Here is a 24,015-nt window from a genome sequence, read left to right as displayed (position 1 = left end):
AATCTACAAGAAATAAAATCCAACCCAAGCAGCAGGAAGTGGGCCACCCAAAAGATAAGGAGACTGAGACAGGGGGCCAAAGGAAGGGAGGTTGTATTGTGGCTCTCCTGTGGGTGGGTGCAAAGCCCTGGGCTAACGGAAAGCAGACCAATGTGGCCTGTGGAAATAGCTCCTATCCCGGCTCTTTCACAAGTACGCAGGGCCTTGAGTAAGCGCTTGTCCTCTCCAGGACCTCAGTGGTCTTCATGTAAAAGGAGATGCCCAGATCCTATCACCCCAGCATTTGGGAGGCTGAAGCAGGAAGATCTAGGCCAGCCTGGGCTATATAATAGCCATATAGGTGGTCACTGTCTGAAACCAACCAAACAAACATACGTCGGGCTGCTCACTGGCCTTGAAGGTCTTTAATAATGATGATAACTGTGCTGTTAATAAGGCGATATTCATGTGTGCGTGCTAGCACTTGCATGTGTGCGTGTATGTGTGCATTCACTCACATGTGTGTGCCTATGTATGATACCGTGTGATACAGGAGACCAAGCGTAGGACCTCACATTGTTAGGTATTCACCCTACCACTGAATAACCCTAGTCCTTGTCCCTTTGAGAGACCAGGTCCAGCCTAGCTTGCTTTATTTATTTATTTATTTATTTATTTATTTATTTTGGTTTTTCGAGACAGGGTTTCTCTGTATAGCCTTGGCTGTCCTGGAACTCACTCTGTAGACCAGGCTGGCCTGGAACTCAGAAATCCACCTGCCTCTGCCTCCCAAGTGCTGGGATTAAAGGCATGCGCCACCACTGCCCAGCACCTGTTTTGTTTTCTTGAGACAGGGTCTCACTTTATAGTCCTGGCTAACCTCAGACTCACTATGTAGCTGAGGATAACCTGGAACTCCAGACCCTCCTATTTGTACCCCTCAAATGTTCTAAGTGTGTGATGCAGTGCTCATCTCGCTGTTCTTGAGGCTTAAAGAATGTGTGTGTGTGTGTGTGTATGTGTGTGTGTGTATGTGTGTGTGTATGTGTGTGTGTGTATGTGTGTGTGTATGTGTGTGTGTGTGTGTGTGTATGTGTGTGTGTATGTGTGTGTATGTGTGTGTGTATGTGTGTGTGTATGTGTGTGTGTGTATGTGTGTGTGTATGTGTGTGTGTATGTGTGTGTGTATGTGTGTGTGTGTGTGTATGTGTGTGTGTGTGTGTGTGTGTGTGTGTGTTCTCAGGCCACAATTTGTGGGAGTTGGGGTTTTCTCCTTCCATCAAGTTGGTTCCAGGGGTTAACTCTGGTCATTAACCTTGGTGACAAGTTAGCAGCTGAGCTATCTCAGTGCCCTTGTATCGAGACTTTTTAACATTCAAAACAAAACCATTCGACTTGGTTTGAGGAAAAGACAGACAAGAGTTAGTCTTTGGTCAGGGAAAAAAAAAACTCTAAAAAAAAAAAAAAATTCTGAGAGCCACAGGCTGGGAGGTCCCTGGAGAGGGCTTACGTGGTGAGCACGGGTTGATCCCCCTGCAACATACAGTTTGCATCGTGGAAAGGTTCTTCTGCAAGCTGCTAACTGTCTGTCTGTCCGTTGGGAAGATTTAGAAAGTATTGTGCAAATGGTGTGTGTGTGTGTGTGTGTGTGTGTGTGTCTTTGCCAAAAAAAAAAAAAATAACAGCAACAAATACCATAGCAAATGTATAACCTTTAGACAATAAGGATACTGGTGTGCTCAAATGCCACCAAAGAGCCACTGGTGCCACACGAATCGGCCACCTCTACTCTGTGCTTCTTTGCTCACGATAGACAGGGGTGGTTGGTTTTGCTCTGTTGGTGTTTTGCTTTGAGAGGGTCTCACTTTGTAGTCCTGGCTGGTCTCGAACTCACAGAGATCCACTTGCCTCTGACTCCAAAAGTGCTGAGACTCAAGGTGTGGGCCACTGTGCTGAGTTAACCCCTGGAACATGTTTGGTTTTCCACGACCAGCGAAGAGGTGAGAAAGACTCTCTGGGAAAATGGAGCTGATAAAGAAAATGCCTTCCTCCTACAAAAGAGAGTCCATGCAAGGGCCACAGATGGGCCGGATGAGGTCTGGGAGTCAGACTGCAAATCCCTATTTTATTTAAACCTCTTTTGGACTCAGTTTCCCCGTCTGTATCATAGGTATGAAAATGATGCCTAAGGGTTGCAGATGTAGTTTAGTTGATAGAATATGCGGGAAGCTCTGGATTCTATCTTCTGCCCTACATAGACCTTGTGTGTCCATACACGCCTGTAGTCCCAACCCTTGAGAGGTGAAGGCAGAAAGATCAGGAGCTCAGGTGAGATGGAGGCCAGCCTGGGCTACCTGAGACTATTTCAAAAACCTTTAATCAAACAAACGTACCAAGATATTATTTTAATATATAATCAAATAATAGTATTTATGCAATTCAGCCTTCCTTTTTATGTTGAAATCCAGCATACACACACACACAATTCTGAGTTGCACTTATCTCATTTCATGTCTTTGACAGCCATAAATGGCCACCATGTTGAAGTTTTGTCCTAAAGGGGAGAATGGCTTTTCGCAGTGGGCTTGGGTGGTCTGCTCAGCAACACGCAGACCCCAATCACAGCATGGTCACCAGAAAGGCCTCTGAGATGAGTCTGTTTGGTTGTATGGAGTGTGAAGGGTCTTATGATAAACTTTATGGTTCCAAGGTTGAGGTTTCACACCAAACTATGCTGAGCAAGCTCGTATTGGTTTTTCCCTTCCTTGGCATTGAACCCAGCCCTTTATTTACCTCGACCTGTCTTGGCTATTTATTTATTTATTTATTTATTTATTTATTTTTATAGACAGGTCTCATTGTGTAGTTCTGACTGGCCCGGAACTCTGTACGTAGCCCAGGGTGGCCTCAAACTCAGAGAGATCTGCCTGCCTCTACCTCCCCCATGACAGGCCTAGCATGAGGATATTTTTGTTGAGACAGGGTCTCATTCTAGGCAGGGTGGTCTTGAACTTGTAACTCTCCTCCCGCCTCACATTCTGAGTGCTGGAATTACAGATGGGATCCCACTCAACTCTTGTCTTGGGGATTAAATTTTAAAATGACCACTGTGGGTCGTGCTGTTGCTGATTCTCATTCCCTATTAAGATGTAAAGGCTGGACAAGAGTTTCAGTTGGACAGGACTGGGGTTTAGATCCACTGCCATGACGACGGCATGCGTGCTTTGTGATGTACAGTGCTATATCCCATTGACCCATCACAAACGAACTACTCGCACTCCCAGGCCACTCCCTTACCGCCACATCTGCTTGTAAGCTCCCCATGAGTCACAGCTCACCCCCTGTAGGAGAATAGAGGGTCACATAGCTTGCCTTCGGAAAGAGCAAATTCAGAATTCAGAGTACATCTCCTACGGAGTGCGTTCCACGCTCATGGCATCATAGAGTTGAAAGGTCAGAAGCGAAGTCACTGTCACTTTGGGGAGCAATCAGTTCAATTAAAATGTAATGTGCTCAAAAAAAAAATTGTTAAAAATTAAGCCAGGCAGTGGTGGCGCACGCCTTTAATCCCAGCACTTGGGAGGCAGAGACAGGTGGATTTCTGAGTTCGAGGCCAGCCTGGTCTACAGAGTGAGTTCCAGGACAGTCAGAGCTACACAGAAAAACCTTGTCCCGAAAACAAAAACAAAAACAAAAAAACCCCATAAAAACCATTGTTAAAATGTAATGTGCTGGGTGTGACAGCTCATGCCTGTAATCCCAGCACCTGGAAGTCTGAGGCAGGAGAATTGCTACAAGTTTAAGTCTAGCCTGTGCTAAAGAGTAAGACCTTATTTCAAAAACCAAGGAAAAAAGTTTTTTTTGTTTTTGTTTTTGTTTTTGTTTTAAGAAAATGAATGGATTTTTAACTGTTCTCACTTCAAAGATGTGCCTGAAATAGTGGTGTGGCACCTGTACCTGCATGTGCTCTAACACACACACATTGCAAATTCTGGGGTTATGCCTTCATTGACTGTCAGCAGAGAAAAGTTAGTGACGTGGGGATTATAATGGGTAGAAAGAATATTTGGGGTCGCCGGGCAGTGGTGGCACACGCCTTTAATCCCAGCACTTGGGAGGCAGAGGCAGGCGGATTTCTGAGTTCGAGGCCAGCCTGGTCTACAGAGTGAGTTCCAGGACAGCCAAGGCTATACAGAGAAACCCTGTCTAAAAAAAAAAAAAAAAAAAAGAATATTTGGGGTCCCGTGTGGAGGCTGAGAAAGGCTAGTATTGGACAGGAAAGCTGTCAGAGGAGGTTCCGCAGGGTCTGAGCCTTCAGTGAGCCCTGTGAACTCAAGAGGCTGCTTAACTAATAGCTGCCGCTTTAGCCAAAGGTAGCCACTGAGTGGAAAAAGCACATGCCAGCATTCTGGACACACTCAGTACACGTTATTCCGGCTGAGTGACTCTATATTTGGGAACTGTAATACATGGGCACACTTTGAAATTCCACAGACCTGTTCTGCTTGCCCGTCCTCACCAGTCCAAAAGGAGAGTGAGCTCACCCACTCTCTTTAGAGAACTGCCCTTTGAGCCAACTGGAACACATACCTCCTCCGAAGGTAGGACGTACCTGGGGGAAGCCTGGCTTGATTGAGTTTGGGGCTTTGTCCTCCCCCTTCCGTCCTCCCATCTGTCTTTTTAAGATATATTCACATATCTTTCTTGCAATCCCTTATGAGTTTGTTGAAGTAGGTCTCGCTTTCCTATCTTCAAGTTCTTGGCAAAAAAGTTGAAGTGACAAGGGACCTCCCTTTCACCGCCTCGGCGAGAGAAAGTGAGTATTTCCGTGGATGCTCCCAAATCAGAGGACACTTCTGTTGTGACATAGCGGGACTATTTGGCCCCCAAATGTTCTTTCTCTTCAGATACCCTGACTGCAGTGATTTCCAGCTCCACTGTCTTGAGGTAAATAATAACAACAGTAGTTACTATTATTACTATGCTGAGAATCAATCCCAGGGTCTCAGGTTGACTGAGACCTAAGAATATTTTTTTTATAGGTGTGTTTTAAGGCTTGGTCTTTGACCTAATTGTTTTAGTCTCACTGAACCCCAAGAGAGGCTAGCCAAGTCCTGCTTTCTATAGATTCTATTTACTTATTTATTTATTTATTTATTATATTTTTTGTTTTTGAGACAGGGTTTTTCTCTGTAGTCTTGGCTGTCCTGGAACTTACTCTGCAGACCAGGCTGGCCTTGAACTCAGAGATCAGCCTGCCTCTGCCTACCCAGTGCTGGGATTAAAGACTTGTGGCACTGTGCTCAGCTTTTTTTTTTTTTTTTTTTTTGGTTTTTCAAGACAGGGTTTCTCTGTGTAGCCCTGGCTGTCCTGGAACTCACTCTGTAGACCAGGCTGGCCTCGAACTCAGAAATCCGCCTGCCTCTGCCTCCCGAGTGCTGGAATTAAAGGCATGCGCCACCACTGCCCGGCCTAAAATAACTTTTTTTTTTTAAGCTAATTTTTTTTTTTTGTTAACTATCAAAATGATTTTCAGGGACGGGGATAAGGGGTCAGTTTCCAGAACCCACATGCTGGCTGACAACTCTGTAACTATAGGTCAAGGGATCTGATGATGCCTTCTTCTGGTCTCCTTGGGCAGTAGGCACAAGCAGTGCACAGACATACATACATGCATACATGCATGCATACATACACACACACATACATGTAGGCATTCATACACACAAAAACATCTTTTAAAAGAAACCACTTTTCTAGGGTCTCAGGATAGCTCAGTGTTTGAAGCCCTTGCCCAGCAAGAACAAGGCCAGAGGTTTTGTGGACTCCTATAATCCCACTTGGGAAACAGAGGCAGGCTCTCTGCCAGTTTGAAGCCTGACTGGCCCACTGTACTGCAAGTTCAAAAATCTGCCCTGGCTGCCATCTAAGAGATAGGGAGACTGTCTCCTAGGTTTTTGGTGTGTGAGTTGCTGAGGAATGAACCCAGAATCCCTTTCGTGCTAGGCACTCACTCTGTCCTTATCAGGACCACCATTAGCCAGGAACCATCAAACTTCTAAATAGCAGCTCACTAAGTGAGTCTGTTCCTTTTGTGTGTGTGTGTGTGTGTGTGTGTGTGTGTGTGCGCGCGCGCGCGCTTGCAATGAAGACAAAGGAGGGAAGAAGAAAAAAAAGTCTAGCATAAAATAAAGAACCAACCAAAGTGGTGTAATTTAATTGGTCAATGTGGTCAGCCCCCGGAGCCGGCAAGGAGAAGGCCGTTGAACTGCTCAGTGTTCTGTGGTTACACATTAAGGAGAGGAAACTTTCTTCTTCCTCCACGACTGGCAACTCTAATAGAATGCCAGGTGCTTCGGACTTAATTTTGGTTTCTTTTGGGCATAGAAGGAAACAGGAGTGAGGTTGGACTGTGAAGTCTAGACAGGGCTGTGCTGTGTTATTGTACACACGGATGGCACATGCCTGTAATCCCAGCACTAAGAGAAGTTGAGGCAGGAGAACCATGAGTTCAGGGTCATCCTCAGGTCATCTCTGGTAGCCTGAGCTACCAGAGAATCTGCTTCAAAGAAAATAAATGACTGACTTTGTTGGCCCGGTGCCTTTATTCCCAGGGCTCAGGAGACCAGGGCAAGAGGACCTCTCTGAATCTGGCCAGCCTGGTCTATGTAATGAGTTCCAGGCTATAATCACTGAGTGGAGAACTTGAACTTGGGTAGATCACATATCCCAGAGGAAGCTTAGGGTCTGCAGGTGGTGCATCTGAATGAGGTACAGGGCTGGCTGGAACCTGCAAGATATCAGCGGGTCTCCACAGTGCCACAGGGTATAAAGAAAAGCAATAAAAAGCGATGAAGAGGGACCCAGTGTGCTGGGTGATGTGGGCAGCTTTAAATTGCCAGGGGCAGGGCTTGGTTTTAGTCATCTCTGGAGTGGAAAGTAACGGGGGACGTGTCGTTCAAATTCTTCCTTCAAAATCTCCAGCTAAGACTGCCAGTGATAGCACACACAGGCAGGTCTCTGAGTTCGGGGCCAGCCTGGTCTACAGAGTGAGCTCCAAGACAGCCAGGGCTACACAGAGAAATCCTGTCTTAAAAACAAAACAGAATCTCCAACTGCTGATCTTTTCTAAGTAATCTAACTGATTTTTAGTTAGAAAAGATGATTAATGATATTCATAGGAAATAACAGACTGGCTTGAGGGCGTGTCCTAGGAAAAGGTTAGGAGCTGGGCAGTGAAGGATGCTTTTTTTAAGGCAGGATCTCGGGTGGTTTAGGGTGATAGGATGATTCCAAATTCTTTTTTTCTTTTCTTTTCCTTTCTTTCTTTTTTCTTTTTCTTTTTGTTTCTTTTGGCACAGGTTCTCTCTCTATAGTTCTGGCTATCCTGGAGCTTGCTGTGTAGATCAGGCTGGCCTTGAACTCACAGAGTGACTCTTCTGCCTCCTGAGAGTTGGGATCAAAGGTGTGTACCACCACATGTGGCTGGCCTCAAACTCTTGATTCTACTGCCTCTGTTTCCAAATGATGGTGTTATAGTCATAAGCTACCATACTAGGTTAAGGACTGTTTCATGTGTGTGTGTGTATAAATGTATATATACATATGCATATATTGCATATATAATTTATTTTATGTGCATTGTTTTGTCTGCATGTATGTCTTGTGAGAGGGTCAGAACCTGGAATTACAGACAGCTATAAGTTGCCATGTGGGTGTTGGGAATCGAATTAACTCCTGGGCCATCTCTCCAACCTCCTAAGGCTAGTTTTTAAATACTTCTTTTCAGAGGGTCTGTTTCCCTGAAGCTCCAAAAGCCTGAGATTTTCCCTAAGAGATTTGTTTCCAATATTTTTGATATCTGTGAAATTACTCCTGAGAGACACCAATGATCCAACCAGTGCCCTCCCCAGCTGTGGATTGTGTAAAACAAATCTGCTTAGATCATTCTGAATGGAAACGTGTAGCAGATACCCCTACGAAATAATGACGAGAAGAGAAAACTTCCCTTTCACACGCCAGTCTGATTTTCTTCTCATCGCTCATCTGTCTCTGGAGTATAGTTTAGAACCTGAGTTCTAGAACAGGGTGAGAAGAGAGGACTAGAGACTTGGAAGCCCAGGGTCATCCTTGGCTACATAACAGGTTCAAAGCCAGCTGGGGATACATGAGACCCTGTCTCAATAAATATGTAAGGAAGTAAATAAAAAACATCCCCATGACTCAGAGCAGCAGAAAAAAAAAAAAGTCTCCAAGTGAGAAAAATTTCCCAATGATCACTTTCAGGTACGATTTCTGTTTCTTTGGGTTTTGTTTCTGTTGCTGTGATAAACTACCCCAACAAAAAGCAGCTTAGGGAAGAAAGGGCTCATATTTTAGCTAATGCTTCCAGGGTATGTCCGGTGCATCACTGTGAACTTGAAGCTGCTAACCGGTTGCACCACATCCACAGTCCAAAACAGAGAGGAACAATGATTACCAGTTTTCTCTATGCTTACTACAATCCAGATTCCCAAACTAGGGCATCATGCTGCCTACTGTGGGCTGGATCTTCCCACATCAGATAATCCCCCTCAGGCCCATCCATGGCCAACTTGATCTGGGGTATCCTTCTCTGAGACTCCCTTCCCACGAGATTGTAGGTTGTGTGAAGCTGACTAAACTAGCCATGGCTACTTCTATTTGCCTTGGAGGTGCCGTGGGAAACTTACTGAAGCTGTTAACTCCCGATCTTTGGTTTTGTTATCGGGGCTTTAATTGAAGCTTAGCATGAAAAGGGACCAAAGACAGAGGAGAAAAATTCCAACAGATACTAATATACCACACAGGGCGTGTGCTGGGTCTGTATGCGCTTCGGTGCTACAGTTGAGGATTCCTAGGCTCTGAGGAGGCTTCTGAGGAGGGTTAGCTGGGTTTCATTTTCTCTATCAGGGCTCCAGAGTTAATAGATTCTGAGGCCTCGTTCTTATCAGGAAACCATAAGGAATCAGCAGGAAGCCAAAAACAAGGGAAGGAAAACTCCTCCCACCCATCAAAGGATGGCCAAGGGGCAGGACTGTAAAAAGGAAAGTGAGCAGGAATCTGAGCAGCCGAGGAATAGGCGCCCTGAAGTGGAGAGTGGTTGAGCCTTCAGAGCAAAGAGAAAGCCGTCTCTCTGGCTACAGATACAATGTAAACCTCCCTAACTGTGAGGGGGCCCAGAGCAGCCATTCCCCCAAGCCCTGCGATCTTAAGGACCAGGAACCGGCTAGTATGAACGGGAGTATGTGTGTCTCTGTTTTCACGTTCCACAGCCATCTGAGGGCGGGAACCTGCCCTCCTTGGTCCTGATTTTTGCTTTACTAAAACCAGAAAGAAAGAAAAATTCAAAGTAAACAAACAAACAAACAAACAAAAAAGATGAAAACATACATGGTCTCAATCCCTGGGTAACAGCTGACTTAAAAGAGTAAGGGAAGGTTAATCTATCTATCTATCTATCTATCTATCTATCTATCTATCTATCTATCTATCTATTACTGTTTTACCTTATATTTTAAAACCAAAATCCTCACCTATTTGTGAGGCAGAGGGAAAGCCAGGAATCCAGTGAAAATATTGAAACCTAGTAGACGCTGGATGTTAACCAAGACCACTCATCCTGGAGGCTGAGAACCCGGCACAGGACGTTCCCTGCTTGCGCCTGACTCCGTGCACTGAGTGCTCTTTGATGTGCTCTGTGGATGAGCCCGTGGTACCCGAGCTCAGCTCTGGAACAGCTGGGTCCTCCTCATCTGTTTACATTGTTACCTGAAGAGAGGGTGAAAAAAAAAAAGTGTGCAGAATGCTGATTTGGCTTTTTGATGAGGGAAACTTTTTTTTTTTAAACTAACATGCAAATGACAGATGGCAGAACTTTTTGGAAAAAGAAAAAAACACTACACAACAAAAGCGAGGCGTGGGGTTGTGGAGGGGGGAGTTTGGTGGCGTTTCATCATGGGTGTGAACTGTTGGGTTTTTTTTTTTTTTTTTTCAACTTTCTTCTTTCTGAGTGTTGATGTGGATGTCTTTCTATTTGTTCAGGAAACTGTGACGTGTGTTCTTGGGCAGGGTCTGAGGTTTTGGAACCTCTTTCTAAAAGGGACAGAGAGAGCACCCTGGTACATTTGCTAATCAAGAGGCTGCGTGTGGCTGAGCCGGTCAGGATGCAGCAGGTTCCCATGGGCAGCAGGCTTGTCCTGGCTCTCGCCTTCATCCTGGTTTGGGGATCTTCAGTTCAAGGTAAGAGACCCAGGGTCTTTACCAGTCTGTTCTTGCTTGAAGGCATCAGCATCTGCGCTAGTGACTGTCTTTATTTGAAGGTACAGGATGTCCTATTGTGGGAAAGAAGAGGTAAAGACAAATTTGAGGTGCCTGAACTCCCTCCTGTGAGTTTCCTGGAGTTTGGTATAATAATAATAATAATAATTAATAATAATAATAATAATAATAATAATAATAATAATAATAATAATTTAAACCCTAGGGATGTGGTGGCCTTAAAACTTGTCAGGATGACTGAAAGGTGTTCTTATTTTTGGATAAAGATGTGTAGTTTATTCATTTAAAACATTCAAGAAATAATGGAAAATTACCCAAGTGATCTACGGAGATGGTGGCATTGTGGAATTTTCTAGAATAGCATCCTATCTCTGAGTTGTCTGCATGAACTCCATCTTTGTTTCATTTTGATATAGGGTCTCATGTAGCATAAGATGGTTTTCAACTTGCTCTACAGCTGAAGAGGACCTGGAATTTCTGACCCTGTTGCTTCCACCTCTCAATTGCTGGGGTAACAGGTGTATGTAGCCATGCTGGGCTCCAATTTAGACTTCATTCTGAATGATTCTGCTATTTTAACAGTGAGAGAGGTTTTCTTGTTTTGTTTTGTTTTTAAATTGGGGTAAATTTGCTATTTTTACATTCTTCTTAAGCTCAGTTCTTACCAAACATTCAATTTTGGCGAGGCATAGCCAATGCTAACTCCAAAACAATATTTTAAAGACAACCCCAGGAATGTTAGCATTTGTGCTCTCATTTGCGTTCAGAAAATAGCCCTTTGAAAACCTGTCCGTCAATTTGACTGTCTTTTACAGCTGTTCAGTCATGCTGACTCAAGCTAAAGATGGAAAGTTTGTAACAAGCAACAACCACAAAAAAGTACCCTTTCTTCTCCTTGATATTTAAGGAACTAGTCTAAATGAGGCAGAAGGTAATGACCTGATAAATACGTAGCAGGGTTTATGGCTGAAAAACATATAGTTCCCTCAAATGGTAAAGGAAATGTTGAGTCACAGTGACATACATGCCCTGGGGTTTCTTCGAAGTGACTCCTAGCTATAGTGTTCTTACTTCCGGTTAAACTGACAGCCCGCAGGTTATCTCAGAAATTCCTTACATAGTGGAAGTTTATAAACTTATTTTTACTAGGTTATGCTAACGTCGGAGGAAAACAGGAAGTGACCTTGCTAAAGCTTGCTTCTATTTATGTAGCTTTGTGATGTTGGTGCCTACACCCAGGGCCTCACGCATGCCCAGGTCTCTGCCACCACTCAGCTGGAGCTCCACTTCTCCCTTTGACTCAGAGTTCAAGTTTACTCAGATCTTTCAGGGGAAAACCTTTGGCTTGGTGTAATGAGTCCCCAGTAACCACGTGCTCTGACAAGATGGACAGCCGTGAATTCCTCATTTGTGACACCCGGGGTGACCAGTTGGCTCTGGGTGTAGCTCTACCAGAGATGTGCATGTCAGCCTTTCGGTTGCAAAAGTTCCCAGAAACGTCAAACTCGACTGAAAACAAAACTTGTTAAATTTCATCATGAGCAAGAAATTAGGAAGGAGTCCGGCTGGGTGCCTTATCCGGCACCCAAGAGGCAGAGGCAGGAGGAACTGTGAGTTTAAGGACAGCCAGACCCTATCAAAAAAAAAAAAAAAAAAAAAAAAAAAAAAAAAAAGCATGGGGAGGGTGTGGACAAGGCTGTCTTTTATGTCATGGTTGATTTAGATCTCAGTTGGAAACGGAAGCCAAGACAGGAGACAATGAATGAACCAAAAATCTAGGGTGTTTCCAAGGGACTCTTGGCTCAACATCTCATGCTCATCTCTGAACATGAGCGTGGGCACTGGGCCATGAGTTAGGACCATAAGCTGCTACAGCAATGACACTATGTGTCCTACTGCTGTGCCATGCCAGATGTGATTGATAGCACTCTGTCTTTGTCCAATCACTTAGCCCAGGCTAGCCTTGAACTAATCTCTTTAAAAAATTATTTATGTATGAGTGTTCTGTGTGCACATATGGTACATGCCAGAAGAGGGCATCAGATCCCATTACAGATGGCTGTGAGCCACCATGTGGTTGCTGAGAACTGAGCTCAGGACCTCCGAGAGAGCAGTCAGTGCCCAGCCCCTTGAATTCATTATTAGCTGAGGGCGGCCTTGAACTTCTGATTCTCCTTCCTAAGTGCTAGAATTATGTACATGTGCTACCATGCCTACTTTGTGGAGTGCTGGGAACCAAACCCAGGAGTGAATGCTACACCAGTTTACCAACTCAGCCACAACCCCAGCTCTCTCCTTATCTTTACAAAGATGTTTAAGGATCAGCATGTCTGTAGCTTCCCTGTTTGAAGGATCAGAAGTACCAGGGTTTTAGCCTGCGATCTTACGTTACTGTAGTTGTTTTCTTAGATTGCCATAACAAAACCCAGTCCAAGATGCCTGGCCCCAATGTTGGCTTCGCTCTGACACCTTTCTCTTTAGTTCATATATGGTGCCTGTATCTTCACACAGGCCCCCTTCTCCATACTCATTATCCTCTCCTTTGAAGGACACCAGTCCTGTTGAACAAAGGCCACCCTAATGGTCTCATCTTGACTTCACCCTCAGTGACCATGTTTCCAGTGTTGTCACATTGGAGGCACTTGTAGGTTAGGAGTTGACGTGAGAAAAATCTTTCTTGTGTATAAATAATTGTGTATAAATAATTCTGGTAACATACTTATTTCTACAAATCCAGCTAAAACCACGAAGTGAAAGGGTATCAAGTACACGGAAACATGTCCGGTGCTGTGGGCAATAACAGTGATGGGTAATCAATCTATCAATCTATATAATAGAGGCTCCAGGGAACTGCCAACGGGTCTCATGACTTCTACATTGCATTACGTTTTTATTTGTTTATCTTTCTTAATTCCCATAAAACACTTGGAAGCTGGAGGCTCCCAAGGTTCTCGAGAAGATCAGGAGATAAAGGTCAATCCCCAGCCAAATCCTGAGCCCTGGGCTATCTGAGACCCTGTCTCAAACAAAGCAACATGCTCACGGAGACAAGATAAAAAGTACATGAGCAGGTGTGGTCAAGGGCTGAGGCTAGCCCCCCACCCTCATAGGAACAATACCAGGTCCACTGGTGAGCACAGCTGTTGGTAAAGTGATTTTGTAATCACTGCCCAATAACGATCCTCACTCTGGCCCTGAAGAGGAATTATGCCAAGAAATGACCGGAACTGACAACCACTGTCTCACAGGCTCCTTACATCAGCCCCTTGCTAAATATGGGTGAGGTTTGCCCAAGGTCTGTTGGGTAAGCTAATAAGTCATTCAGTTTTGAGGTCAGAAATAAATTTCTAGACTACTCAAGGATCAGACAGGTTCTTTAATTATTATTATTACTTATTTTATTTATGTGAAAAGGGATTTTTGCCTGCATATATGTCTGTGTACAAGGTACCCAGGGAGACCAGAAGAGGATGCTGGGGCCCTAAGAGCTGGAGTTACAGATGGTTGTGAGCTGCCAAGTAGGTGCTGGGAATTGAACCCAGGTCCTCTGCAAGAGCAGCCAGTGCTCTCAACCAGAGTCCTGTCTCTAGCCCCTTTTAAAATTTAAAACAAACAAACAAATAAACATGTTTTGTCTTGTTTCCACTGCAGCCTTTGCGATGTTTCCTGTAGAGGTGAGGGCAAACTGAAAGTAAACTTGGCGCTTTTTATAGCCTGTCAAACCTTGCCACAGAAGGGGAAGCTTGCCCATCCTCTGGCACTGATAGGCCAACAGGAAGTAGCTCCAATGTAGATAATAGCAGTTGCCGGAATGTTATCTGCTTTTTGAAAATACTTCTTTATTGTATGTATATGAGTATACTGTCGCTGTCTTCAGACACACCAGAAGAGGGCATTGGATCCCATTACAGATGGTTGTGAGTCACCATGTGGGTGCTGGGAATTGAACTCAGGACCTCTGGTAGAGCAATCGATACTCTTATCCGGAGAGCCATCTCTCCAGCCCCCCCCCTTTTAAATTTAATTTTTAATTTTATTTTATCTTATTTTTTAAGAATCAGATTAGTCTCCCAGCACTTGGGAGGCAGAGGCAGGTGGATTTCTGAGTTCCAGACCAGCCTGGTCTACAGAGTGAGTTCCAGGACAGCCAGGACTACACAGAGAAACCCTGTCTCAAAAAACAAAACAAAACAAACAAACAAACAAACAAACAAACAAAAGAATCAAATTAGTGTCTTTAGGGGAGGCATTTTTAAACTTCCCCTTTTGATAGTTTCTGATTAAGTTTTTCTACACCCATAGCAAGATTCCCAAGATTAGTAGATTTCGATCTGGTGGGAGGTGTGGAAGGCAGAATATTGAGATAGAAGGCCAGTTTGAGAGAGCTGACTGCCTGTTTCCCCTGAGGCGGAGCTAGTGAGTGTGTGCAGAGGGTATGGGGTGGGGGAAGGAGAGAGCTTCCCATTAGACTGTGCTATGCCATCAGCAGCAGGCCTGCCAACTGTGAATGGGACCTTTGAGGAAGACAGTGTTTCTGTCCATACGTGGACTCCCTTTCATGTGAAAAATTGTGATCATCACACACATAGTGGTAGCACGATCCTATAATCCCAGCAATCTGGAGGCTGATGCAGAATTGTAAATTCTTGGTCTGGACTAAATAGGCAGCCTGGGCTCAAAAAAATAAAATGGCCAGGTGTGGTGGCACATACCTTTAATCTCAGCATTTGGGGGGCAGAGGCAAATGATCTTTATGATTTTTGAGGCTAGCCTGGCCTACATAGTGAGTTCCAGGCTAGCCAAAGGTACATAGAGAGACTATGGAGAGAGACAGAGACAGAGAGAGAGGAGGCAGGAGAGAGAAGAGAGAGGAGAGAGAAGATGAAGTTGGGTGGGGAAGAAGCTGAGGAGAAACATTTTCAAAATATATTGTATGAAAAAGAGTTAAGAAAAAAAAATTTTAAATGACTAGCAAGGCAGCCCAGTGAGTGAAGACCAAATGGCCACCAAGTCTGATGACCTGATTTTGATCCCTGGGACATGGACACGGACACACACACACCCCAGCATAATAGAAACAAAATAAAACAAATAGTGGTAGTCATTAGAGATTTGTAGTGTTTCAAGCAAGAAAAAGTCCAGATACTCTCAGAGCTTCAATGCCCAGAACTTCGTCTCTTTACAGTCTTCCCACGCCCAAGAACAGCTATGTCAGGAATTCGTTATCTGTAACTGTGTTCTTTATTTTAATGTACCGTTAATTTCATTAGCGCAAAAACTGGGCGGATTTCAGAATGGAACGACTTCTCCTTTTGATTGCTTTCTTTCTTATTTTATTATTTGTTGTCTTATGAGTATGTGTGTGTGTGCCCACGAGAATATTTGGGTAAGCATGCACATACGCAGGGGGTCATATGACAGCTTCAGTGACATCCTCAGGAACACTATCCATCTCCTTTGAGATCACCAATTAGGTTAGACTGGCTGGCCACAGAGCCCCTGGAATTTCCTTGTTTCCAGTTACCCATTGCTGGGATTAAAAGTGAATACAACCAGACCTCCCGTTTGCAGGTTCTTGGATGAAAGTCAAGTGCGTGTGCATTCGAAGCAAGCCCTTTAGTAATTGCGTCCTGTCCTTTTATTTATTTGTGTGTTTGTTTCTTGAGACAGAACCACAGCATGTATCCCTGGCTAACATTGAACCTGCTATGTAGACTGGCCTGGCCTTGAACTTGTGGCCACTCCACATCTTTCCACTCTTCTGGGATCACAGGCATTTGGAACCAGCCTTTGATTGCCTTTGATTTCTTAATAATTTTATTTTTATTTATATTTTTGTTGTTTTTAAAACAGGGTTTCTCTGTGTAGCCCTGGCTGTCCTGGACCAGGCTGGCCTCAAACTCAGAGCTCTGACTGCCTCTGCCTCCCAAGTGCTAGGATTAGCCACCATCTCCACACTGACTTCTTATTAGTTGTTAGACAGGGTCTCACGAGGCTCACGGTGACTTTGAACTTAGCTTGTAGTTGAGGATGACCTTGAACTTTTGATCCTCTTGCTTCCATTTCCAGGCTACGACACCATATCTGTTTTGTGTAGAGCTGAGGGAGGAGCCCAAGGCTTAGTGCGTGGTCGGCAAGAACTCCACCAACTGAGCTGCACCCCCGCCTCCACACACCCCCACCCCCCACCCCCACCCCCGCCTTTCATTAGTTGCGAAGCAGTTCTCCTGAGATTCGGTTTCTAAGATGCAGTTCTCTCTCCAGCGGCTGCGTTTTTAGTACGGTCACAGATTGCATAACCGTCTGCGTCGGCTTTGAGAGAAATCTTCTTACCTCCCAAATATGTTGACTTCTTCTTCTTCTTTTTTTTTTTTTTTTTTTTTTTTTTTTTTTGGTTTTTTGAGACAGGGTTTCTCTGTGTAGCCCTGGCTGTCCTGGAACTCACTCTGTAGACCAGGCTGGCCTCGAACTCAGAAATCCACCTGCCTCTGCCTCCCAAGTGCTGGGATTAAAGGCGTGCGCCACCACCACCCGGCAATATGTTGACTTCTAAGGGATCTTTCTATTTCAGAAATCTATTTGCCCATCTGCCAGAGTTTTCGTTTCGCTTTCACCAGTGGGAAGATGCGGTCATTGACTGGGGTGCCCCCTTGTTTCGTGGGCCTTGGATGCCGCTCCTCAATGGTAGTTCCCTTGAAGAGGGTGCCTGAGGCCTTGGGTTTGATCTTGACCCCCGAAGGGGAAATGAAAACATTCAGTTAGCTTTTTAGTAGCTCACATTTCAGGGCATCAGCCACTCGCGGAGGGCAGTGTCCTATCCTGTCTAGTAGCCAACAGCTATGTGTGGCTACCTGGCACCTGAAAATGTTGAGTTAGCTGGTGGCTCACGCCTTGAATCCCAACACTTGAGAGGCAGAGGCAGGGAGATTACTGTCAGGGCTCCACAGAGAAACCCTGTCACGAGAAAGGAAAAAGAACAAACAACAAAGAAATACCCTGAGTCTCGATTGACATGTGAGTTCATAACAGACACACACGATTTGGAAGTTTGGTTTAAAACAGTATAAAATATCTTACTCGTAACTTTAATATTGACTATGTGATGTCAATAAATGATGATGTTTTAATGTGTTCATGCACGATGTACTTAATCTTTTACATTTTTTTTTTACTTAAAAAAATATGGCTGCTAAAGATAAAAAGAAGCGAAAAGGAAACACAACACGGCAGAAACATTCAACCGTAGACGCAGATGGAGTTGACTTTACGGGTTTTATTGGATGGAGCGGCTCTTGACAGCGGAGGTGGGAACATATCGCCCTCTGCTGGACAACCGGCTGCTCTACACACCTCCCACCCCCAATACAATAGACTCAAATGTCAAAGCTAGATGCCGCAGGGGGGGAAATCAAGAAGTGAGAGAAAAAAAAACCTTAAAATGCATTGAACTTGGGCCGTGTGCACAGTCTTGTGTTGACTGGCTTTCTTCCCACATGCATCAAGAGCTCATTACCATAGCGTTATTCACCATAACCCGAGAACCAGAGCGGTCCTAAGGGGTGACCCGGTCCCCACTCGAAGGGGTTTCCTCTCGGAAAAGGACCAGTGTCGTCCTCCTTATCAGGGAGACCAGCATTTGGAAAGCTGTGACCACCATTCCAAGAACTTGGCTGTTTCTTTTTTTAAACATGATTTCATTTTTTTTAAAAAAAATAAATGTGTATGAGTGCTTCAGTCTCTGCTTGCCTGGTGCCTGCAGAGGCTACAAGAGGGAATCAGATCGCCTGTGACTGCGGTTAGTGTAGGTTCTGGGGCCTGAACCTGGATCCTATGTGAGGACACCGCAGACTCTTATCCACTTAACCACCTCCAGTCCTATATTGGAGTCTTTTTTTTTTTTTAAATCTATGTTATGCATATGAGCAGACTGTAGCTGTCTTCAGACACACCAGAAGAGGGCATCGGATCCCATTACAGATGATTGTGAGCCACCCTGTGGTTGCTGGGAATTGAACTCAGGGCGTCTTGAAGAGCAGTCGGTGCTCTTAACTGCTGAGCCATCTCTCCAGCACCCCTATACTGGAGTCTTTTAAATGCTTACATCTCAGAGGAATGTCGTTTATTACAGCAATTTAGAAAACACACTTTAAAACTTACCAGATTGTATTATCATAGTCCTTTTGTGTGTTTTCTCCCACTTAACGCAATGTTTGTTGTTGTTATTGAAACTAAGGTGTGTGTGCACAGTGGCGGCCCATTTCCCTGATCTTTTTCATTCGTCTTTAAGTACTTCACGTTTTAAGATAGGGGCTGCAGAGACGGCTTGTTGGTTAAAGGCACTCTTTGTTCTTGCAGAGGGTGCACGCACTCATACCATTTAAAAACATTTGTTGGAGATTCTGTAGCTGGAACACGGGACAGGTACATGCTCAGCACATGTTCTGCTGCCGAGCTATCCCTTCAGCAAACTCATCTGCAAACATCAATTTCCCTAGGCTGTACCTATTTTCTTCCAGAACGTTCTTTACCATTTAGTCCATATCCTGTGACAAGGGACCACTTTGCCGTTTCTCTGGACGCTTCCTCCTCTTAACACCCTGGGCTAGTACACTGCTTTCCCTCCTTTGCCAGAATCCCAGGCACATGGCTCCTCACTGGGTGACTCGGAACTATACTCCTCTGAGTAAAGCTTGTCCCTGGGTAGGAAGAAGAAGAGCCATTCAAAGGCGGCGCAGTGTTTCTCACCGGCAGCTTCAACCTCAGTGAAGCGTGTCACGGATCTCCTGGCTTTTAATGGTGGCATGCACCTGCCGTCCAAGCATTTGAGGCAAAAGAGGCAGAGGTTGCAAGACCTCCACTGTTCCCTGCTGTCCTGTTTTTCATGGCGGTTTCCAGGCCAGCGATAGTTACAGTGTGAGATGCTGTCTAAAAATGCACACCAGACCAATAACAGAAAAATCCAAGAGATGGACCTGTGTTCTGGGAACAAAGAAGGCTTGTTCCCAGGTGTTCTGAGCACAAAGAAAGAGAAACAAGCCTTGTACCACATTTCATTTTTCTTTTTTTCTTTATTTTTTTTTTTTTTTTTTTTTTTTTTTTTTTTGGTTTTTCGAGTCAGGGGTTCTCTGTGTAGTCCTGGCTGTCCTGGAACTCACTCTGTAGACCAGGCTGGCCTCGAACTCAAAAATCCACCTGCCTCTGCCTCCCAAGTGCTGGGATTAAAGGCGTGCACCACCACTGCCCGGCCACGTTTCATTCTTAAGAATGCTGTATGGGAGCTGGACGGTGGTGACTAAGCACTTAATCCCAATACTCAGCTGGCAGAGGCAGGAGGAACTGAGAGTTCGAAGCTAGCCTGGTCTACAGAGCAAGTTCCAGGACAGCCAGGGCTACGCAGAGAAACCCTGTCTCAAACAAAGAAACAAAATCAGTGGGGGAAGATACTAAGCCTGAAGATCTGAGTTAACCCTCTGAAACCTCTGTGGTAGAAGAAAGAACCAACCCCCACAAGATCTCTGACCTTCACCTTTGTGCTTTAGGCCACACATTCACCCAGCCCCCAAATCAATCAATAAAATGTAGGTTTAAACATTTTTAAATCGCCATAGGATTCTAAAACACAAGCTGCTGGGTGCTGTACTGTTTTGGGTCGTCTTGATGTATTCAACCATTTGTCCCTGCCCTACTACTAGGGATCAAATCTACTGCCTTTCTCCTGTCATGTAAGTTCTCTACAATAGGGTCTCCCACACTAGCTCAGGCTAGCTCTGACAGGCCTTGAACTTGAGACTTTCCTACCTCAGCCTTCTGAGTAGCTAGAATTGCTGGTCTATGTCACCAGGCTTGATTTCCTCAAACTGTCTGGACTGGGTTCATCTCCAAGCAGGGTGTGGTGGTGCAGGGGTAGCACCCTCATACTTGGGAAAGGGTAGGAGGAGGCTCTCTTTCCCATTCAAGGTTAACCTGGGCTACATAGCAAAAGCCCCATCTCATAACAGCAACAAGGAAAGTGGGGGATCTGAGTTGCCTCTATAAAAAGAAGGCAGGCTTTGGGCTCGGGTACAAATTTCAATCCTGACTCCTACACTGAGCCTCTGTGTAACGTGGAGGTAAGGATGCAAACATGGAAGTGGTTCTGGACATGGAAGCCCACACTTGTGATGCCGGCACTCTCAGTACTGAGGCAGGAAGACCAAGAACTTCAGGACTGTGGTGGCACAGGCCTTTAATCCCAGCACTTGGGAGGCAAAGGCAGGTGGATTTCTGAGTTCGAGGCCAGCCTGGTCTACAGAGTGAGTTCCAGGACAGCCAGGGCTACATAGTGAGACTCTGTCTCAAAAAAGAAAAAGAAAAAAAATTAAAATCTAGGAGGGCCTAGATTATGGCACAAGTGTGTGTGCAAAAAAAGTTAATATCGCTAAATAGTTACTACAATGCCTGGCATTATTTTAAGGTCTTCATATGAATCTTCTTATTTAGTTTTTTTTTTTCTTTTTCTTTTTCTCTTATTTAAGTTTTGTGACAAACTTAGGATGACACTGGACGCCAGTTTACAGTGCAAGTTCAGAGGTCAAGGTTGCAGAACAGGCGGGAGGCAGAGCTGATCTCTCTCTCTCTTTCTCTCTCTCTCTCTCTCTCTCTCTCTCTCTCTCTCTCTCTCTCTCTCTCTCTCTCTCGGCAGCTCACTCCCAAAGCTATTCTATTAAACACTTTCCCTTTTATTCGTTTGTTGTTTTATTTCTGGTGTGTGGGGATGTGCCTGTTTTTAGTGTGGTGTGCGCATGTGTGAGTGTGCGTGTGCATGCACACTCAAGTGCATGCATCCCTCTGTGTGTGTGTGTGCGCGCGCGTGCGCGCGCGCGCGTGTATGTATGCGTGTGCCCAAATCAGAGGACAATTTGTGGGACAACTTGTTAGTTCTTTCCTCCCGTCAGTTGGATCCCGGGGATTGCACTCAGATCTTCCGGGTCAGCAGCAACAGGTTTCCCCACTGAACCACCTCACTGGCCCTATTGTGAGCTTGAGTCAGTCGCTACTGTGAAGAAATACCATGAGAATGACAGTGTTCGTCACCGGCATTGTTGGACATAAAACCTGTGACCTTTTGCCAAATTTAGAATCCATGCAATTAACTCGTTAGAGACAGAGTGTAACCAATTCTAACCGAGTGAGAGATACTTACCACCCAGTGGGTTCCTTGTTCCGACAGGTTATCCTGCTCGGAGAGCCAGGTACCAGTGGGTCCGCTGCAAACCAGATGGCTTTTTAGCAAACTGCATGGAGGAGAAGGGACCACAGTTCGACCTAATAGCAGATGAATCCAACAACGTCGGCCCTCCGATGACCGATCCTGTTTTGTAAGTAGACTTTTGTTCGATCTCACAGGAGCGCCTGAGCGTTTTCATCTCAGATTCTTGCTGTGGTAATGGTTTTCTACTTCACAGAAGGCAAAAGTGGGCCATGTGTGCTGATACATGAGATGTGCCAATGTACGTGGGCTCATCCATGTTTGTATAAGGGTTTCTTGTGGGTGGCATCGATAAACACTGGGAACTATTTCCCCCAACATATTAGGCAAACAAAATGTTTATATATTAAAATTGAATTGAATTAGATCTCTCTCTCTCTCACTCTCTCTTCCCCCCCCCACCCCCCCCACACACACACACACTGCTGTTCTGTAGATTCTCCCTAGATCCGGCATCTTACATCAGTATGCCGACATATTCTCAAGCTTTCTGACATTGAACAGACACCCTCCCTTGACTCTGCACATCTATAGCTATGTCTCTACTCTGCTCTTTATTGAATCAGATTGATTTTGTTTGTTTGTTTGTTTGTTTGTTTGTGACAGAGTCCAATCTCAATATATAGCACTTCTGGCTGTCCTAGCCTTGAACTCAGAGATCTGCCTGCTTCTGCCTTTTAAATGCTGGGATTAAAGGCGTGTGGCACCAAACTTGTCACATCAGGGCTTCATAGAAGGGTTGCTTTTGCCCCACTTCCAACCCCCACCCTCAACCCCCATCTACCAATCCTCCCACCCCCGCCCATCAATACACACGGTTGGATCTCTGCTCCTGCCCTCAATCCTGAGTGTGTCTGTCTGGTGATTGACACGTCTATTGGTTGCATCCCTATTTTTAGGTTTCTTGACCTCTTCACTGCCTTTCAAAATGACTGAGCCACCGACCCCTTCCTTTGAAACAATTCCTTCTGTGGCTTCTACCATCCGTCCACCTTGCCCAGGTTGTTTCCGTACCTGCTTTCCCTTTGATTTTTTTTTTTTTTTTAATTTTATTTACATTGTTCATGGTGCTGGAAAAGGCCAGAAGGTATCAGAGTCTCTGAAAGTGGAGTTTACAGATGCGTGTGAGCCTCCATGTGGATGCTGAAACCCAAACCCAGCTTCTCTGTAAGAGTAGCAATGGCTCTGAACCCCCGAGTGATCTTTTCAGCCCTGCCTCTTTGTTTTGAAGCGCTGAGGCAGATTTTAACTCTTTGAATTTGGACAACTGAGTGCCTGAATTTATTTCCATTTTGTCCCCAACTCCCCCTTATCTCCTAAACCCACCCCCTGACCTCCGCCATTTTTGTTTTCTTTTTTGGAGAAAGGGCTTGGGTAGCCAGTGCTGGCTGCAATTCACTATGGATCCCAGGATGACTCTAAATTCTTACCCTACCACCACCACCCAAACGCTGCGCTACTTCACGTGTACTCCACACCTAGCGTATTTCTTTATATGAAAATATTAAAATTATAAGTAGAACTTTATTTTTTTTCTTTGTATTTCAGGATGGGAGGATTCCCGAAAGATTTCTTCCCCATTTCTGATGACTATTCTGGGTCAGGCTCTGGCTCTGGCTCCGGCTCCGGCTCGGGTTCCGGTTCAGGTTCAGGTTCGGGCTCCGGCTCCGGCTCGGGCTCGGGAAGCGGCTTCCTAGGTGATATGGAATGGGAATACCAGCCAGCAGATGAAAACGGTATTGTCTATTTCAACTATAGGCCTTTTGACAGGCTGTTCAGCGAGCAAAACCAAGAACAACCAGAAGATTTTATTATATGAAAGTGACCGTCTCTGTCTCCCCACCTCCACGCGGAACAATGTATTCAGTATACTTTGTGTACCACGTTTTAATGATCAGTCTCAGGATAAAGAGTTTTACAGAAAATTAAAAATGCCTGGAAAAGACTCTTGAATCCTGTCACCCCCTTTCTCATTAATTCATAAGGAATTATGCTTTAATGCTGTTACCTATCTTATTCTGGAAAATATCTTCATGTATATGTGTATCGAATCAACATTATGAAATTAACATATACTCCCATTATTTTACAATAACTTTAAAAGCCATACTGAAAATTTTAATTTGATAGCAAATTGATGAACAATACTTCATACCTAAAGTGTTCAGGAACCCGACTCGCATGGTGAATTACAGATATATTCCTTTATGTGATTGAAAAGAAAATAAAGTGAAACACAGTGGCCTCCTATCCCGGCTATGTGACATGGTTTACGTGGTAAGGTATACATTGAGCTATGGCTATTGGATGTGCCGAGGAAGATCAAATGTTGTTTATCTAAAAATGTTGTGGGTTTTATAGCTGGAAACTTAACACCTCAAATAACATGGAATTGGGGTCTCAATGACCCCTAATGCTTTGCCTAGACTCCTCTTCACGTTCAAATGTTAATCTATTAAAGTGAACATATAACCAAAGGGGGGAGCTGT

At 44.8% G+C, this 24,015-nt stretch overlaps 1 protein-coding gene across 1 annotated transcript in view; it reads left to right on the top strand.

The window, feature by feature from the left end:
* The window catches only part of Srgn (serglycin), a 34,931-nt gene extending 11,155 nt beyond the window's left edge, over positions 1-23,776 (top strand). Inside the window, exons 2-4 of the mRNA XM_034524553.2 lie at positions 10,042-10,239; positions 21,488-21,635; positions 23,075-23,776. Of these exons, the coding sequence (XP_034380444.1) occupies positions 10,164-10,239; positions 21,488-21,635; positions 23,075-23,345 (495 nt within the window). The 5' untranslated portion in view covers positions 10,042-10,163 and the 3' untranslated portion in view covers positions 23,346-23,776. The remainder of the gene's footprint in view (positions 1-10,041; positions 10,240-21,487; positions 21,636-23,074) is intronic.
* Positions 23,777-24,015: the final 239 nt, after the last annotated feature.

The sequence above is a fragment of the Arvicanthis niloticus genome, chromosome 20 (genome assembly GCF_011762505.2).
Source record: "Arvicanthis niloticus isolate mArvNil1 chromosome 20, mArvNil1.pat.X, whole genome shotgun sequence".
NCBI classification, from domain to species: domain Eukaryota; kingdom Metazoa; phylum Chordata; class Mammalia; order Rodentia; family Muridae; genus Arvicanthis; species Arvicanthis niloticus.
Note: the sequence above shows the minus strand (reverse complement) of the source record. Positions and strands in the feature narration are given on the sequence as shown.